This window comes from Pristis pectinata, chromosome 15, assembly GCF_009764475.1.
Source record: "Pristis pectinata isolate sPriPec2 chromosome 15, sPriPec2.1.pri, whole genome shotgun sequence".
Lineage (NCBI taxonomy): Eukaryota > Metazoa > Chordata > Chondrichthyes > Rhinopristiformes > Pristidae > Pristis > Pristis pectinata.
Window position 1 is genome coordinate 36459262 of NC_067419.1, and position 20310 is coordinate 36479571.

At 43.0% G+C, this 20310-nt stretch overlaps 1 protein-coding gene across 1 annotated transcript in view; it reads right to left on the reverse strand.

The window, feature by feature from the left end:
• nots (nothepsin) overlaps nucleotides 1-20277 on the reverse strand; it is a 30244-nt gene extending 9967 nt beyond the window's left edge. Inside the window, exons 1-4 of the mRNA XM_052030273.1 lie at nucleotides 20150-20277; nucleotides 10149-10332; nucleotides 1789-1906; nucleotides 1147-1265 (exon numbers count right to left, since the gene is read on the reverse strand). Of these exons, the coding sequence (XP_051886233.1) occupies nucleotides 1147-1265; nucleotides 1789-1906; nucleotides 10149-10332; nucleotides 20150-20205 (477 nt within the window). The 5' untranslated portion in view covers nucleotides 20206-20277. The remainder of the gene's footprint in view (nucleotides 1-1146; nucleotides 1266-1788; nucleotides 1907-10148; nucleotides 10333-20149) is intronic.
• Nucleotides 20278-20310: the final 33 nt, after the last annotated feature.

Genomic DNA, 20310 nt, shown 5'->3' on the forward strand with positions numbered 1-20310 from the left:
AACAGTAAAATCAAATTGTAGCTGTGGTGAAAAGTAGATGGTGTTATGACAAGGAAAAACAAAGAGAAACAGAGATGGTAAACAAGGTAAATCAAGCAAAGCTAAGTGAAATTATATAGGAACCACATACAGGACGTAACAGCCAGCTTATTAGACACCCCATGCACAACCATCCGTTCACTCATTCCACCACTGATGCACAGTAGCAACAGTTTGAACCATCTAAAGTATACACTGAAGCAACTCTCCAAAACTTCTTAGACAGCACCTTTCAAACCCACGACCACTGCCAGCTAGGACAAGGGCAGCAAAAGCATGGGAACACCACCATCTGGAAGCTGCCCTCCAAGCCCCACACCATCCTGACTTGGAAATATATCATCGCTCTTCTACTGTTGGTGGGTCAAAATCCTGGAACTCTCTCCCTAATAGTGTTGTGGGTATACCCATACCTCAAGGACAGCAGCAGTTCAGGAAGGCACTTCACCGCCACCTTCTCAAGGGCATCTGGGAATGGGCAATTAAATGCTGGCTCAGCCTACAAAGGCCACATCCCTTGAATGAATTTATATAAAAAGTAACGGAGCAGCAGAAAAATCACATCGGTGAGATTTTGTGGAACTCTTGCCAATGTGCATTGCCATGAAATAATATCTACTTGACGTGCTAGTTTAATTGGGTTGGATTTTCTTACTGTTATGCAGCACAGCACTGTGCCTGTTTGAAGCACTATAGAACTGAGCAGCTCATCCACAGAGAGACAGGAACTCCAGAGGCACTAGTATTTTATATTCAATCAATAGCCCCATCTAATTAACAATATAATGGCTTGTGGTTGTTTTCAAGTGTTCAAAGTCTCATTTATTATTTAGGGGCATGACACATTGACTTAAAATAAAACAACCACAGCATTTATCATCATTGATTGGAAAAATGTCATAAGATATATCTAAATGACCTGATGTATCTAACTTAAATTTACTTTAAATAAAAACTCAATTGAGGGTGAAGAAGTAGGAATAAGGAAAGGTACTTATTCAGTTTATCCCACTGGTAAATTCCAGGTATGGTTCATATTCATGCTTAATCTCCAGTATTAATCATTGAGATTCTGCACAAGTCATTAATAGTTTTAATCCAACCTACTTCCAGTTTATCTTTACCCAGCACTCCTACCAGTTGTCCAGTGCCATATCGTATAGCAAAAGAGTTTCCTCTGGGAGAATATGATGATGAGAAGAATGATTGAAAGCGCTGATGTGGTTCTACAAAGAAAAGAGAAATGTTATAACGGGTACTTAGTATTTACATAATTCCTTGTGGATGGTGCCATTGGTCTGATGCCATTGGTGGGTTTTTGTTGAGCAGGACCATTGAAATGTACAGAACCAAGTTTGGTTGATGTAATTAAGCAACTGATCAGCAGTGATCTAATTGATTGGCGCCACAGATTCATGGAGCTGATTGGCTTACTGTTGTTCCTAAGAGGAATAAAAGAAGAAAAAATTTTTTAAATGTTATAATCTTATAAAGAAACAATTTGTGATCAATCCACAAAGGTAGCAAACACTGTTCTGACAACCTTCTGAATAACCAGGAGTAGTTTCTATAATAACTGAGGAAAATGTAGTGTTGGGATAAGTTGTTTGTGTAACCAGCACATTGCAGACCATTTGTTTGAAACTCTGTCCACTAATTAACCCAACCACATGCTGCAACTCTACATTTCCATTCTACATTAAGTTCTATTGTTTTATCCGATAGTATATGAACTTTGGTTTTACTCACTGCATGCCTCGCTGATGCAGTAGGCAGAAGGCACCCAGAGGTTAGATGAGCCAGTGTCGAACACTACAGTAAACAGCTGTGGAGGGGTTCCAATACTAATCTCTCCATAATATTGCGCCTAAATATTAAAAAGCACAACAGAGTTAAACCTCAGCAATGCTTACATTATTTGCAGTAAATTAAGTATTCCAAAAACTTGAAAATCTCTTGCTGGTTGCTACTGAGCAGCTTCCTGGAGTATCTATCCCACATTAGCTACTGTCCTTTGCTACTGATATTACTTGTAGATCCTAACCTCAGGTATCATTATTTTTCACTCACATATCATTCTCAGATTGATTCAGTCGTGTAGATTTCTAACTCGTCACTTAATTGTACAATGATTGTTGCTTGTCAGATAAATGAATGTAAAAGTCAGGGCAGCCCTGACAATCTGAAAATACTTTTGCACAAGTGTATGTCTCAGCCTCCCCAGCCTTTGGCTGTGACTGACCTGATTTGACAGATGGAATTCCTCCTGAGTGCCTCATGAATCCTTACCTTAGGCAGCCATCTGTCTAGTCTATAACTGCAACAGAGTAAACTGAATACCCCAGGTCTCTCGCTTGACAAGAAGCAGGAATATCACTGGGCCCTGGTAAGTGAAAACAGTAGCAGTGCAAACCAATGCAGACACTCAGGGAATACATTGAGGACAGGGAGCCAGATGCAAAGCAACATGACTGTGATTTTGCAGCATTGGGAGTACTATACATTCAGGAATCTACTGGGGAATCAATCCCAAGTCATTTAATTTCCTTGGAGCCCAGAAGTCTATTGGTTCCTATCAAGATGGAGTGTGACCATTGCTTAAACACAGATTAACAGAATAATGCCATTGGTAATTTAAGATGCTGCAAAATGAAGTGAAGTTGTCAGACCCACAATAAATACTTATAAAACATTATCAGCATGTGCATCAAACATGGTAGAGATTTTCAGGTCCAACATCCAGTGCAGCATTAATCCTTCAAAACAAAATGACATGACTGTCATATTGGATCCCATTGTGTTGCCACAGCAACAGAGTAAAGGGATGTCCCTTTAAAACTGAGATGAAGAGGAATTCCTTCAGCCAGAGGGTGGAATTTATTGCCACAGAGGGTTGTGGAGACCAAGTCACTGGGTGTATTTAAGGCAGAGATTGATAGGTTCTTGATTGGTAAGGGGGTTAAAGGTTACAGGGAGAAGGTGGGAGAATGGGGTTGAAAAAAATCAGCCATTACTGAATGGTGGAACAGTCTCGATGGGCCGAATGGTCCAATTCTGTTCCTATATCTTATGGAAAATAAGAAATTCTATTAAAGTTATACAATTACAAATGAGTTGCTCTTTCATGTACCTTTTCGAATTGTTAAGTCTTCCCTCCCTGACAGAAAATACATTGAAAACTCTGTAAGGACTACTGATCAGGCCAGATGTAGACTAGATAATCTTAAGTGAGGCTGGTCCACTTGAGTCGAGTGAATTTCTAAAATTGGTCTGCAGGGGCAGTTGCCCGTTTAATGTCCTAGCCCGGAAATTCATATTCAAGACAACTAAGACATCTCTTCTGAGGTGATCATGGTACCTCGTGGTGCTGGAACTGAGACAGAGTCAGATGTGTATGCAATGTTGTTTTGGTGTAGGACTTTGGCCACTAAATTATATTTTTATGCCTGTTTCCCACCTAGAAAATGACCATAATATTGTTTAATTTTTTGATTCCAGGATAGGTCGCTTGGTACCAAAATTGCATCTCTCTGCTCCAATACCTGATCAATATGCAATAGGCCACCAACGAGAAGATAAGAAGATAAGTTCATCCGGAATCAAGAGGAGCAGGAGTGCTCTTGACATCTCTTCTGCCCTCTGGCAACTGCCTGTCCTCAATCAATGCCACTCTTGTTGTCCACCTTATTCTTAGGTTTTACCCTATAGACACTGCCACTGAGCACAAGGTTGAGCCACATCTGGAGGTGTAACAGTTCATCCACCTAAGGTAATCCTCAGCAAAACACAAGATGCTGGAGGAACAGCAGGTCAGGCAGCATCTGTGGAGGGAAATGGACAGTCGACATTTCAGGTCGAGACCTTTCATCTGGACTAAAATATCCTGTGTAAAGAGGTGAGGGGAAGGGGTGGAGCAGGAGCCAGCAAGCAATAGGTGGATCCAGGTGTGGAGATGGAGAAGGGAAGAGTGGAAATAGTGACAGAGACTGGGAGGTGATAGATGGAGGCAACAAAGGGCTGTAAATGGTGGAATCTGATAGGAATGAAAGGGGGATCATGGAACCAAATAAGAGGGGTGGAGAGGGCAGATGGGAACAGTAGGGGGAAGGGATATAGTGGGAGGGGTGTGTAGGTGACGGGCAGATGGAGGGGGTGGAGGAGGGGAAAGAAACAGGGTGACCGGGGGTCTGAGATGGGTGTAGGAGGAACTGGGTAGATCATGAGGAGAGAGAAAAGGGACAGAAAGGGAGCAGTTTACCCAGAACAGGAGAATTCAATGTTAATGCCGCTAGGTTGAGTGGAATATGAGGTGTTGTTCCTCTAGTTTGTGTTTAGTCTCACCCAGGCAGTGGAGGAGGCTGAGAACAGACAGGTTTGCTTGGGAATGGTAAGGGGAATTAAAATGGCTATCAACTGGGAGCTCCAGAAGGTCACGGTGGATGGAGCGCAGGTCCTCAGCAAAGCCGTCGCCTAGTCTGTGCTTGGTCTCACTGATGTAGAGGAGGCCACATCAAGTGCACCGAATGCAATAAACAAGGTTGGAGGAGATGCAGGTGAATCTCTGCCTCACCTGGAATGGCTGATCAGCGCCCTGGATGGTGGTGAGGGAGGGGTTGTAGGGACAGGTGTTACACCTCTTAACAGTTGTATGGAAAAATGCCTGGGGAGGAGGAGGGATGGGTGAGGAGGAAGGAGTGAACCAGGAAGTCACGGAGAGAGTGTTTCCTGCAGAAAGCAGAAAGAGCTGGGGAGGGTCAGATGTGGCTGGTGATGGGATCACTTTGTAGCTGACATTGTAGGTAGCCCTCACTTGATCTCTCCTGCCATGTCCCAAACTGGGCATGGACAAACACTTCCCACCCACCCCATAAAATGTGGGCGCTACTGGCTTGGCAGGCTTTCATCTTCCATCCCTTAGTGGACACTGAACTGAGTAACTTGCTTGGATATTTTAGAGAACAGTTAACAGTCAACAATGTGTCTGGGTCTGGAGACACAAGGATGAAGTTGGCAGATTTCCTGAAGAACATTTGGAAGGAAGCAAATGGACTTTTACAACAATCCAGTAATTTCATGGTCATCAATGCCAATACAAACTTTTTATTCCAGATTTATTTAATTATTTGAATTTAAATTCCCCTCTTCTCATGGTGGGGTTTAAATTTCTTTTCTGGGCCAATATTTCAGGTAGCTGAATGTTAGCTGAGCAACTTAATTATCATTCTACTATATATATTTAGACATTTAACTTTGTTCTTTGGACATTTGAGAAACAAAACTAATTGCTCAAAATGAGTTGATGGCCCTAAGTATATAACTTATTTGAAGCACAAGATTTGTCAGTGTGTTCTACATGTGCCACACTATAGGACTCTGATCTATAAAACGTGGTATCTGTTCAGATAACTTAAGTTATCCATTGCACTCTGCTCAGCCACAATGGAGTCCTGGCATGCATACGTATATGTGCTGACATTCATTTATTCTACTCTGTAGTGTGTCCAAACATTTTGTTCTTGTATTGTGACATAAAGATCATTCTCTCTAAATGTTAGAAATACTGAATTCTGAGTCAAAAGAATATTTTAAACTTCCTTTACACCAAGCTGGAAAGCAAACACTAGAAGGGTGAGACCTCTATAATACACTGAGGAACTCAATAACTAAGTTGGCTCAAATGTAAAAATGTTTCTGCATACAGACAAACAGTCTACACACTTTAATGCAGTACAAGTGCAGTGAATTTATGAGGGGAGTGTTGTGAAAACAATATGTAATGGGATTCTGCCATAAAACAACCTAATGTATTCAAATGGAAAAGTAAAATTGCATATTGTGTAAACTTCGCAACACCAAAGAAAGTTTTTTTTATAGGAACTGAATCATTAAGTTACTCAGTTTTGTTTTAAAAGAATCACAATGAGGATTATCCTTAATATCTAACTGGCCAAAAGAAGAGACACCCTTCACTCTCCCTCTCAATCATCTCCAGTATTTTGACCATAAGTTTGACTCTGAAATCATTTCTTCTGTAGGTTTAACAAGCATAAAATATTGAACAGCCTTGAACTTGGCAGATATCTTGATTTGAATGCTGCCAGAGTTTGTTTCCTAGCTTTATATCAGACTGCAGAGATTTTAACTGACCGCAGTCAGAAGTCCGCATCAAATTACTAACCCTAAACATTGAAACACAGGAGCAGCAATAGGCCATTTATCGCTTTCAACCTGCTGCTCCACTCAATATGATTATGGCTGATACTCTATCTCAATAACATATTCCTGCATTGTCCCCATACCTCTTGATGCCTTCTGTGTTAAGAAATCAAGTCAAACAAGTCATTGAGTGTATTTAAGGCAGAGATTGGTAGGTTCTTGATTGATAAGGAGGTTAAGGGTTACAGGGAGAAGACGGGAGAATGGGGTTGAAAAAAAATCAGCCATGATTGAATGCAGAGCAGACTCAATGGGTCAAATGGCCTGATTCTGCTCCTATACCTGATGATCTTGTGGCCTAAATCTACCTACCTCTTTTTAAGTACATTCAGTGATTCGACCTCCACAACAGAATTGCATAGGTTCACCATCATCCAGGCGAAGAAATTTCTCCTCACCTCTGTCCTAAATATCTTACCCCATATCCTGAATCCGTCACCACTCTTTCTGGAACCCATCTGGGGAAAACATCCTCTGCACATCCAGTCTGTCTAGCCCTGTTAGAATTTTGTATGTTTCAATGAGATTCTAATTTATTCTTCTAAACTCCAGTGAATGTAGGCCTGGTTTACCTGTTCTCTCCTCATCTGGCAGTCCTGCCACCCTACAAATCATAAGACCATATAGGAGCAGAATTAGACCATTCAACCCATCAAGTCTGCTCCGCCACTCAGTCATAGCTGATTTTTTCAATCCCATTATCCTGCCATCTCCCCGTAACCCTTAACCCCATTACCAATCAAGAACTTATCAATCTCTGCCTTAAATACACCCAATGACTTGGCCTCCACAGCCTTCTGTGGCAACGAACTCCACAGATTCACCACCCTCTGGCTGAAGAAATTCCTTCTCATCTCAGTTTTAAAGGGACATCCCTTTATTCTGAGGCTGTGCCCTTGGATCTTAGACTCTCCTACTGATGAAAACATCCTCTCTATGTCCACTCTGTCTAGGCCTTTCAGTATCTGGTAGAATGAGATCCCCCCTCATTCATCTGAACTCCATTGAATACAGGCCCAGAGACTTCATATGTTAAGTCTTTCGTTCCTGGGATCATTCTTGTGAGTCTCCTCTGGACCCTCTCCAGGGCCAACACATCCTTCCTTAGATACGGGGCCCAAAATTGCTCACGATATTCCAAATGCAGTCTGACCAATGCCTTATAAAGCCTCCTTGCAGTACATCCTTGCTTTTATATTCCAGCCCTCTCAAAACGAATGCTAACATTCCATTTGCTTTCTTTATTACTGACTCAACCTGCAAGTTAACCTTGAGGGAATCCTGAACGAGGACTCCCAAGTCCCCTTGCACCTCTGATTTCTGAATTTTCTCCTCATTTAGAAAATAGTCTACACCTTTAATCTTCCTACCAAAGTGCATAACCCCACACTTCCCTACGCTATATTCCATCTGCCACTTCAGTCTGGTGAACCTTCAATGCACTCCCTGCATGGCAAATAAATGCTTTCTTAAAGGAGACCAAAACTACACACAGTACCCCAGGTATGGTCTCACCTCCACAGTTGTATCAAGACATCCTTGCTCATGTACTCAAAACCTCCAGCAATGTTCTAAATGTTGCTGTATTTTCAAGTTTGCTTTCTGTGACTAGTGCATAAAGGCAATATGGTCCGTCTGTAAATCAATGTTTCCAAATCTATTTAAATAATGCTGTCTTTCCTATCAAATGGGAATAACACCATATTACATTCGCCAAGTATTTGCTCACATCTTATCATCAAGTGAGCTTTTTCCTGGTATCTGTGACCCAATCTTTATTTGCTTGGCCATTAAAACTCAATTCAGCAGAAAGACCTTTGTACAACAAAGCTTAGAAAGTTGTTGTCCTTTAAAGATCGGCATCAGATCTTCTGCACTTGATGTTTCAGTCACTGATCCCCACAGCACTCTGAACATTATGTACAGGGTAAAGCTTTATCTTAAATATGAAAAAATACTTAAGTATGCTAACCTTGCACTGTCAAACTTAGCTGCAGCGAGATGTTATAAGTAATTGCAAAACTTCTTCTGCTTCTTGACGTGGCAACGTGAGCAGAAAAAGCAGCGGAGTTACATTTGCACAATTACTACTGAGGAATCTGACACAAAGCAAAGCTGTGATTAGGGGAAACAATCCCTGAAAGTTTCAGTCCTTAGGGAGATTTCCTGCAATTGGTGCAGGTTTAAAAGTCAAAATCTGATTTAACAAAAAAAAAATCAGATGCTCCAAAAATCTGCAAGGACTTGATATTTTTAAGATGGACGAAGTCAAAACTGGGCAACGCTCTACGGAAGGTTTTCTTTTGGCATTTATAGAAAGTGCACAAAGCAGTGTACCAGGGAAAATAGCTGAAGGTGGCTATTTGAATGCGGGAGCTGAGGGGGATTGGTTGTATGAGTGTAAAAACAGGAAGAAAGTGGGAGGTGGTGAAGATCAATTTCTGTGCCTCAAGGATGTTTCTATGTTCTCCAATCTGGTATTGCTTCAAGCTGTTTTTAGGTTATCCAGTTCAGGCACCTAAAATCAGCTGTTGGGCCACTGCTATACACCAATGATGCATATTTGAGTATGCCCTGGGTTCTGATAAGAGTTATCCATCATTGCCCTGGGTTCTGATAAGAGTTATCCATCATTGTGGGCTGCCCCCCAGCACATTGTCAGTAACACAAAAAGATGCATTTCACTGTGTGTTTCGATGTACATGTGACTAATAAATAAATATCTTATCTTACACAGGATGTTTAACTAATTTTTCCCTTCCTAGCATTTCTGTTTTAATATTTAGATCTTCAACACTTAGCTCTCAATTTATCCGTAGCGGTTAGTGTAACGCTATTACCCAGGTTCAATTCCGGCCACTGTCTGTAAGGAGTTTGTATGTTCTCCCCATGTCTGCGTGGGTTTCCTCCAGGTGCTCTGGTTTCCTCCCACATTCCAGAAGACGTACGGGTTAGGAGCTGTGGGCATGCTATGTTGCACCGGAAGCGTGGTGACACTAGCGGGCTGCCCCCAGAACACTCTATGCAAAGATGCATTTCACTGTGTGTTTCGATGTACATGTGACTAATAAAGAAATCTTATCTTATCTTTATCTATGTTGAATATGCATTTTGGGAAGTCAGACCAGAGTAGGATCTTCACAATGAATGGTAGGGCCCTGGGGAGCATTGTGGAAAAGAGGGACCTAGGAGTACAAGTACACAGTTCCCTGAAAGTGGCATCACAGGTAGACTAGTGTGGTGAAGAAGGCGTTTGGCACGCTGGTCTTCATCAGTCAGGGTACTGAGCATAGGAGTTGGGACGTTATGTTGCAGTTGTACAAGATGTCAGTGAGGCCGCACCTGGAGTAGTGTACAGTTTTGCTTACCCTGTTATAGGAAAGATGTCATTAAGCTAGAAGGAGTGCAAAGAAGATTTACGAGACTGTTGCCAGGACTCGAGGGCCTGAGTTATGGAGAGAGGTTGAGCAGACTAGGAGCAAAGGAAACTGAGGGATGACATTATAGGCATGTAATAAATCATGGGGAGCATAGATAGGGTGAATGCACACAGTCTTTCCCAGGGAAAGAGAATCAAAAACTAGGGGGCATAGATTTAAGGTGAGAGGGGAAAGATTTAAAAGGGACCGGAGTGGCAGCTTCTTCACACAGAGGGCGGTATGTATTGTATATGGAACAAGCTGCTGGAGGAAGTGGTTGAGGCAGATACAATACAACATTTAAAAGACATTCAAACAGGCACATAGATAGGAAAGGTTCAGAGGGATATGGGCCAAATGCAGGCAAATGGGACTAGCTTAGGTGGGCATCTTGGTTGACAGGTTGGGCCAAAGAGCCTGTTTCTGTGCTGTATGACTCTATGATTCTATGACTCTATGTTAATGAAAACTCACATCCATATAATTTGATAAAGGCTCAGAGGTGACACCAACATCATGAAGCATCAAGAATTCGGAAGGGTAACAGCTGCTGTATTTTTGGGTGAGTAAAGTTGAATTGTGGTTCACTAGAAAGTCTTCAAGTTTGTTGTTTTCTCTCAAGATGTGTCTTATTGGCTTGAAATGGGTTAGAGGAATCCTGTAAAATGCATTAAATATTTTGAGTAAGTACATCACACTAAAAATAAAGTGCAGAGCTAATGGTCACTAAATTCAAGGCAATCAAACTGAAGCATTATATCTGTTTCCCTCTCCACAGGTGCTGCCTGACTTGCTGAGTATTTGCAACATTTATTGTCTGGCATGGCACTGGGTACTCCATGCCACCAGCTTGGGCACTGGACAAGCTGAATCTGTCCATGGCTCCTTGGCAGACAAAGGTTTCCAAAGAGGACCTGATGGAATGCGAGGGGAATCAACCCTTAGATCACCAATATCCTCCTTGGTATTCAGAACAGGATACATTTTTACCTATGTTTTGAGATCTGGGTGTCACAATCAAGGCCAGCGTTTATGGCCCATGCCTAATCACTAAGGAAGTGATGGTGAGCTGCATTCTTGAACTGCTCCAGTCCTTCTGGTGAAGGTAGTCCTACAGTGCTGTCAGGGAGGGAGTTCCGGGATTTGACCTGGCGGCGATGAAGGAGTGGAAGTATTTTTCCATGGCAGGATGGTGCGTGATTTGGAGGGAAACTTGCAGCTAGTGGTGATCCCATGCACCTGATGCCCTTGTCCTTCTTTGAGGTAGAGGCCGTGGGTTTAGAAGCTGCTGTTAGAGAAGCATGGACAGATAACTGCCATGCATTTTGTAGAGGGTACCCACTGCAGTCACTGTGTACCAGTACTGGGGATGAATCTTTAGGGCAGTTAAACAGCCCGCTACTTTGCCCTGGATGGTGTCCACCTTCTTGAGGGTTGTTGGTGCTCAACTCATCTAGGCGAGCTGAGAGTATTCTGATAGGTTCCTAACATGACTTTTAGACCATGCATAGCCTTGGGTGTCAGGACATGAGTTATTTACTGCAGGATAACCACCCTAATCTGCTCTGGTGGGCATGGTATCTATGTGGCTAGTCCAGTTGAGTTCCTGGTCAGTGGTGACCCCCGAGATGTTGATGGTGGATGGCTTGGTGATGGTAATGCCATTATAAGTTAAGATAGGTGATTACTCTCTCTCATGTTGGAGATAGTCACTTGGAATTTCTGTGACCTGCTACTCATCAGCCCATGTACGAATATTGTCTAGGTCTTGCTACAAACAGGTGTGTCCTGCTCCCTTTGCTGATGAGTTGCAAATAGAAATGAACATTGTGCAATCATTAGTGAAGGTCCCTACTTTTACCTTATAATGGAAGGAAGGTCATTGATGAAGTGGCTGAAGATGTTTGGGCAAGGGCACTACCCTGAAGAACTCCTGCCGTGATGTCCTGGAACCACAACCATCTTCCTTTCGGTCAGGTGTGACTCTAACCACTGGAGTTTTTTTTCCTTTTGAAGCCCATTGACTTCACTTTAGCATAGCACCTTGATGCCGCACTTGACCAAATGCTGCCTTGATGTCAAAGGCAGTCACTCTCACCTCACCTCTGGAATTCAGCTCTTTGGATCAAGGATATCATCAGGTCAGGATCCAAATGGTCCTGGCAATATCCAAATTAGGCATCGGTGAGCTGGTCATTGGTGAGTAAGGGTCATTTTATAACATGTGGATGGCACCTTCTATGATTTTGCTGATGATGAAGAATAGACTCATTGGGCAGTAACTGGCCAGACTGTGAGCAGGACATCACTTGGCAATTTTCCACATGGTTGGGGAGATCCAGTATTGTAACTAGAGACACAAGAGACTGCAGATGCTGGAATCTGGAACTACAAACAATCTGCTGGAGGAACTCAGCGGGTCGAGCAACATCTGTGAGGGGAGAGGAATTGTCAACGTTTCACGTCGAGACGCTGCGTCAGGAATAAAAGTGGAGAGGGGAAATCACCAGTATAAAGAGGAGAAAGGGAGTGGGGAGACAGGGGCCAGAGGTGATTGATGGACTGAGGTGGGGTGAAGGATGACAGGCAGATCGAGCCAGGTAGGGGAGGGGGAGGGTGATAAGCAGGAATGCAAAGGCTACCATTGCTGGAGTGGATAAGTAAGGAAGGTGATAATGGGAACCGTTAGGGAGAAGTGAAGGGCAGATGGAACCAAATGGGGAAGGGGGAACCACCCATTTTTATCCCCCTCCCGTTATCCCCCACCTACTACCCACACATTTCACCCTCTGGCTCCCCAGCCCCACCCTCCCGCCTCAAAGCTTCAGCAACACAGGGTCGATCCTGACCTTGGCTGCTCCCTGTGTGGAGTCTGCACATTCTCCCTGTGACCACCTGGGTATCTCCTGGATGCTTTGGTTTCCTGCCACAGTCCAAGGATGTGCAGGTAAGCTAATTTACTTCTGTACATTGCCCCAAGTACAGATGGTGGCAGAAAAGTATTGGTATTGGTATTGGTTTATTATTGTCACTTGTACCGAGGTACAGTGAAAAACTTGTCTTGCATACCGTTCATACAGGTCAATTCATTACACAGTGCAGTTACATTGAGTTAGTACAGAGTGCATTGATGTAGTACAGGTAGAAACAATAACAGTACAGAGTAAAGTGTCACAGCTACAGAGAAAGTGCAGTGCAGGTAGGCAATAAGGTGCAAGGTCATAACAAGGTAGATCATGAGGTCAGAGTCCATCTCATCGTATAGGGGAACCATTCAATAGTCTTATCACAGTGGGATAGAAGCTGTCCTTAAGCCTGGTAGTATGTGCCCTCAGGGTCCTGTATCTTCGACCTGATGGAAGAGGAGAGAAGCGAGAATGATCTGGGTGGGTGGGGGGGGGGCATTAGTGGGCACGTGGGAGAAAATAGGTTACAGAGAGATAAGTGGGGCAATGGGATTGAAGGGATTGTTCACCTAGGAGCTAGTACTGTCTGATGGGCTGAATGGCCTCCCTCTATGTCGTAATAAATATGTATGTATTAATTCCCTATCTACACTGCCTGTACACAGAGAATTTCTCTGGGCTACTGACTACAAGCAAAAGGGTGGATGATAGACAGGCAAATGGCCCTTATGTTGTAAGATTCAGAGAAACTGCAAAACTGCAGGGTCCTCTCTCAGAATCCTTCTCATCTGCCACCAGGCTTGCAGCTTCTGACAGATAAGACTACAATAAAACTCCATTAATCTGGAATGCTCAAGATTTTTCTGGAGTCAGACTATCGGATTTTCCAGACGGTTGCATGCTATTCCTACTAACAGTCCCACATACCTTTAATCTTTTTAAAAATAACACAGTAGAACAATAAATTTTTCCGGTGAACCCTGTAAGTTTAAAGGGAATGCAGGAAACAAGTTTCAAGGGAACATAGGAAACAGAATCAGGCAAGTTTCACGGGAGTGTAGGAACAGGGACCTCAATGCATTAAAGGGAGTGTGGGAATCAATGCCTAGAGACGGATGCCAAACCATTGTAATTTCCGAATTATCGGATAGCAGATTATAGGAGTTTTACTATATTGGAATTACTTCAGCTAATTGTATATAAAGCAGCTATTTTCTAAGCTCTCTTTTGAGGAATGTAGGAGCTGTTGAATAGATAGAAGGATATAAATTGAAAATCTATACTGTCTCATTAATCTGTTGTCAAAGGAGATTCCCACATCTCTAATTGCCAAGCCGGAGTTGAAACTAATATCATTGCTTCCACTTTACATGTTAAATGTCAGATACTGGCATGCCTCCAATGGCCTGGTATTATAAGCTCTCTTCTCCTGCAGGAGTATTGTGTAAATTGGCAGATGCAGTCTGCAGATCCTACAGCCATTGAATCATTAAATAAATATTAATAGTGGTAGCTTTCAGGGAGGAAAGGGTCTATGAATGACTAATACATTACAGGACATGGGGAATTTTGTTCCTCTGATACCACTGGGTCAGAGATTGTGCACCACGTAACAAAGCAGCAACTGGGGGAAAGAACAGAGTGACACACAATATAGGAACTACTTGATTGGTCCCAGGAGAAACCCACTTGAAGACATAGCCAATTCACTTGTCTTCCCAATTGCTCCACAAAGTTGAGAAAGATTTGAGAAGATGGGTGGTGAATACAGGACTGAAGGTATTACAGTAGGGCAGGCATGGTAGTGTAGCAAGTAGCATAATGCTATTACAGCGCCAGCAACCCGGGTTCAATTCTGGCCACTGTCTGTAAGGAGTTTGTACGTTCTCCCCGTGTCTGCATGGGTTTCCTCTGGTTTCCTCCCATATTCCAAAGACATATGGGTTAGGAAGTTCTGGGCATGCCATGTTGACGTTGGAAGCGTGGCGACACCTGCGGGCTGCCCCCAGAACACTCTACGCAAAAGATGCATTTCACTGTGTGTTTCGATGTACATGTGACTAATGAAGATATCTTATCTTATCTTATAAGGTAGATGAGCTTATAGTGCAGTTAGAAATTGGCGGGTATGATGTGAGCATCACAGTTGTGGTTGAAAGATCCAAGGATACACATTCTATTGAAAAGACAGGCAGGTGGGCAGAGGGGGTGGGGTGGTTCTGTTGGTGAAAAATGAAATCAAATCGTTAGCAAGAAGTGACATAGGATCAGAAGATCTAGAATCCTTGTGGGTAGAGTTAAGAAACATCAAGGGTAAAAAGACCCTATTGGGAGTTATATACAGGCCTCCGAACAGTAGCCAGGATGTAGGGTACAAATTACAACAGGAGATAGAAAAGGCATGTAAAAAGGGCAATGTTACGGTGGTCATGGGGGATTTCAATATGCAGGTAGATTAGGAAAATCAGGTTGGTACTGGATCCCAAGAGAAGGAATTTGTACAATGCCTATGAGATGGCTTTTAGAGCAGCTTGTGGTCGAGCCCACTAGGGAAAAGGCAATTCTAGATTTGGTGTTGTGCAATGAACCAGACTTCATAAGGGAGTTTAAGATAAAGAAACCGTCAGGAGGCAGTGATCATAACTTGATAGAATTCACCCTGCAGTTTGAGAGGGAGAAGCTAAAATCAGATGTATCGGTATTCCAGTTGAGTAAAGGTAACTACAGAGGCATGAGAGAGGAGCTGCCCAAAGTTGATTGGAAGGGGACCCTAGCGGGGATGACGGTAGAGCAGGAATGGCAGGAGTTTCGGGAGTAATTAGGAAGACACAGGATCAGTTTATCTCAAAGAAGAAGAAGCATTCTAAGGGGAGGATGAGGCAACCATGACTGAGAAGGGAAGTCAAAGACGGCATAAAAGCAAAAGAGGGCATACAATATTGCAAAAATTAGTGGGAAGCTAGAGGATTGGAAAGCTTTTAAAAACCAACAGAAGGCAACTAAAAAAGCAATAAGGGGAGAAAAGATGAAATATGAAGGTAAGCTAGCCAATAATATAAAAGAGGATAGCAAAAGTTTTTTCAGATATGTAAAGAGTAAAAGAGAGGCAAGAGTGGACATCAGACCACTGGAAAATGACACTGGAGAAGTAGTGATGGGGAACAAGGAAATGGCGGACAAACTGAATAAGTATTTTGCATCAGTCTTCACTGTGGAAGACACCAGAAACATGCCAGAAATTCGAGAGAGTCAGGGGGCAGAAGTGAGTGCAGTCACTATTACTAAGGAGAAGGTGTTTGGGAAGCTGAAAGGTCTGAAGATGGGTAAGTCACCTGGACAGGATGGACTACACCCCAGGGTTCTGAAAAGGTAGCTGAAGAGATTGTGGAGGCATTAGTAGTGATCTCTCAACAATCACTGGAGTCAGGAATGGTTCCAGAGGACTGGAAACTTGCAAACGTCACTCCACTCTTTAAGAAGGGAGGGAAGCAAAAGACAAGAAATTATAGGCCAGTTAGCCTGACTTCAGTGGTTGGTAAGATGTTAGAGTCCATTATAAAGGATGAGGTTTCGGGGTACTTGGAAGCACATGATAAAATAGGCTGAAGTCAGCATGGTTTCCTTAAGGAGCGATCTTGCCTGACAAATCTGTTGGAATTCTTTGAGGAAGTAACAGGCAGGATAGACAAAGGGGAGTCAGTGGATGTTGTTGACTTGGATTTTCATAAGGCCTTTGACAAGGTGCCACACATGAGGCTGCTAAACAAGATAGGAGCCCATGGTATTACAGGAAAGGTACTAGCATGGATAGAAGATTGGCTGACTAGCAGAAAGCAAAGAGTGGGAATAAAGGGGGCCTTTTCTGGTTGGCTGCCGGTGACTAGTGATTTTCATCAGGGGTCAGTGTTGGGTCCACTACTTTTCATGTTATACAGTATGTTAATGATCTGGATGATGGAATTGATGGCTTTGTGGCCAAGTTTGCAGATGACACAAAGATAGGTGGAGGGGCAGGTAGTGTTGAGGAAGCAGGGAGTCTGCAGAAGGACTTGGACAGATTGGGAGAGTGGGCAAAGAAGTAGCAGATGGAATACAGCATAGGGAAGTGTATGTTCATGTACTTTGGTAGAAGGAATAAAGGCGTAGACTATTTCTAAACGGGGAGTGATTCAGAAATCGGAGGTGCAAGGGGACTTGGGAGTCCTAGTGCAGGATTCCCTGAAGGTTAACTTGCAGGTTGAGTCAGTAGTAAGGAAGGCAAATGCAATGTTAGAATTAATTTCGAGAGGACTAGATATAAAAGCAAGGATGTAATGCTGAGGCTTTATAAGGCATTGGTCAGACCACATCTGGAGCATTTTAAGCAGTTTTGGGCCCCATTTCTCAGAAAGGATGTGCTGGCACTGGAGAGGATCCAGAAGGGGTTTACAAGAATGATCCTGGGAATGAAAGGGTTAATGTATGAGGAGCATTTGATGGCTCTGGGCCTGTACTCGCTGGAGTTTAGAAGCTTGAGGGGGGATCTCATTGAAACCTACCAAATATTGAAAGGCCTGGATAGAGTAGACGTGGAGAGGATGTTTCCAGTAGTGGGAGGTCCAGGACCAGAGGGCACAGCCTCAGGTGAAAAGGACATTCCTTTAGAACAGAGAGGAAGAGGAATTTCTTTAGCCAGGGGGTGGTGAATCTGTGGAATTCATTGCCACAGATGGCTGTAGAGGCTAAGTTACTGGGTATATTTAAATTGGAGGTTGATAGTTTCTTGATTAGTAAGGGCATCAAAGGTTATGGGGAGAAGGCAGGAGAATGGGTTTAAGGGGAAAAATAAATCAGCCATGATTGAATGGCGGAGCAGACTCGATGGGCCAAATGGCCTAATTCTGCTCCTATGTCTTATGGTCTTATGGTCTTAAAGTAACAGCAAAACTAGGAAACAAGGAACTAGAAATATGCATTCCACTCCTTGAAACTGGTCTGCCGTTCAATCCAATTGCCATTAGTCCACACCTTTCCATTTACCCAGTTTTTAAATACCTTTAAAAAATATTCCAGTTTGTCCTACTTAAACTGATGATATCTGTTTCAATCCCTCTTGCTTGAGCCTGATCTGTTCTTTAATTGTATGCAGGCCTTGAATTGCAATCTTGATCCACAGACCAATCCCTTCTCAATCCTCATAAGTCTTCCCTCACTCTGACCAGTGTGTCATGTTCTCTGCTTTTGGGACCCTCAGGCTTGTCTAGCTATTGTCATTTAATGTAGCCAACCATATTTTTTCTGATGAAAAACACGATGATGCTGGAGGAACTCAGCAGGCCAGGCAGCATCCGTGGAGAAAAGCAGGTGGTCAACGTTTCAGGTCAGGACCGTTCTTCAGGACTGAAGATAGGAAAAGGGGAAGCCCAATATACAGGAGGGAAAAGCAGAGCAGCGATAGGTAGCAGAGCACCTCCCTCAATATCATCTACTGCATTCAGTGCTCCAAGTGTGGCCTCCTCTATGTTGGTGAGACCAAACGCAGACTAGGTGACCATTTCGCAGACACCTGCTCTCTGTCCGTACCGTGACCTGCATCTTCCCATTGCCAGTCACTCCAACTCCCCCTCCAACACTTTCACTGATACGACAGTCCTCAGCCTCCTCCACTGCCAGGAGAATTCCAAGTGCAAACTGGAGGAACAGCACCTCATTTTCCATCTTGGAACCTTGCAGCCTAACAGCATGAATATTGAATTCTCCCACTTTAGGTAATCCCCACCCCCCTTCCCCACAACAACCCCCCTCCCCCGCCATGATTCTTCTCTTCTTCCCTTTCTTAGTTTCATTTTTCTGCCTTTTTTTCCTGTCTCTCCTTACCTTTGACCAACCCCCCCCCCCCAGTGGATCTGCTCTCCCCTCCTCCCCCACACCAGCCTATCACTATCTCTTACCTGCATCTACCTATCACCACCCTGTGCCCACCCCGCCTCCCCTCTTTTGTCCACCTATCACTGCTCTGCTTTTCCCTCATATATATTGGGTTTCCCCTTTTCCTATCTTCAGTCCTGAAGAAAGGTCCTGACCCAAAACGTTGACCGCCTGCTTTTCTCCACGGATGCTGCCTGGCCTGCTGAGTTCCTCCAGCATCACCGTGTTTTTTCTCTAGATTCCAGCATCTGCAGTCCTTTGTTTCTCTAATGTTCTTTCTGACCTGGTCAGCCTATGTAGACTTCATCATGTCTCGGGTGTATCCTGCAGAAATTACAATGTCCCACATTGTTTTAAATGTTGTTTGATATTTGAATCATGTATGGGTACTCATGCCTTCTTGATATATTTTCCAAATTAATATTTTACTTGGTTGAGCAGCTGCGTACCAAGAGGACTCTTACTCTGTGGGCTGTTCCCAGTCACACACTTGGAAGACTATCAACAGCTGCTGGAAGATCATGAACTCAGTGAAAGACGCACTTTGGTCCACCTGAAGCTTAGTGATCTCCCAGTGTAAGGAGATGTCCACAAGCGACTGCTGTCGACTGGCATATTCCAAGGAGCAGGAGTAGGTGCTGACAGATGCATTGAAGATCAGTGCAGCTGCTGCAAAAGCTCTGTGGGGAAGCAACCAGGTTCTGCCACCACCGTCATTGAGGGGCTCAGTAATATCCTCACAGATACTTTAAGAAGGTGGTTAAGGAGGAAACACGAGTGGTGCTGACATATTGTAAGGGAGTGTGTTGAATTGATGATACAATTAATGTGGAGGAAGGTGTGTATCAAATGTATTTATTGTATGTATTATGAATAAAGCATGTTTTTGAAATTAATTAACCTACGATTACAATTATTTGTTATTATTTGAAACTGTACGGAATGCAAGAGAGATACAGTTAAAAGTTCTATAAACTAATCTGCCCTGTACACTGCCACCTTTATTTTGGTTAGTATAGCAGAAAATGACAGCAGCCATTAAAAAGTGTTTGAGGAAATTGTGAACAAAAGTCAGCAAAGGCATATGAGGCCTTTTGTCTTAAAACATTGAGGTATTTGCAAGTGTTCAAATATTATCTATTGTAATATTCAATATGACAAAAAGTGCTGCAAATAGTAATTAAGAGGTTGCACCTGCAGCAAGAGAAGCTGAATTAATGCTTCAGATCAATGGATTTTCATCAGAACATAATAGAATAGAAATACCCTGCCATTACACTCCCTATATGTATTGTTTATATTTCAGAGTTGCAGCATCTGCGGTATGTTACTTTTGTAACTCAGTGTCTTGGTATAAAAATTGCATCTGCAACTTTAGCTCATGCATCAATTGACTCTGCCAAAACATATGTGATTATACCAACTGAAAGTTGCATCTATTTTCAATTTCCCAGTACGGTGTGCAGTTTTATTAGGTAAATACATATATAAATTAGATAGAAGGCCTGAACTGCAAGCTGATTATTTATAATGTTGCTATCATGCATATCTAAAAAATCAGATGTCATCCATCCATCTCCGATGATCCATATTTTCAGTTTATTTCCATAGTTCAGCATGCATATTGGTTCATTAGAATTAAAAGATTCAGAAATCACTCACCTTATCACAGATTCTGCATGGTAAATTGAAATTAAAACTATTATCAGCCACTTCATTTCAACTTTGACTAGACGGATGGAACAAAAGCTGGTTGCATCAATGTATGCCAATAACTCAAAATGACTGAGTCAATTTACCGAGCTTGCTGGTCATCTAGACCT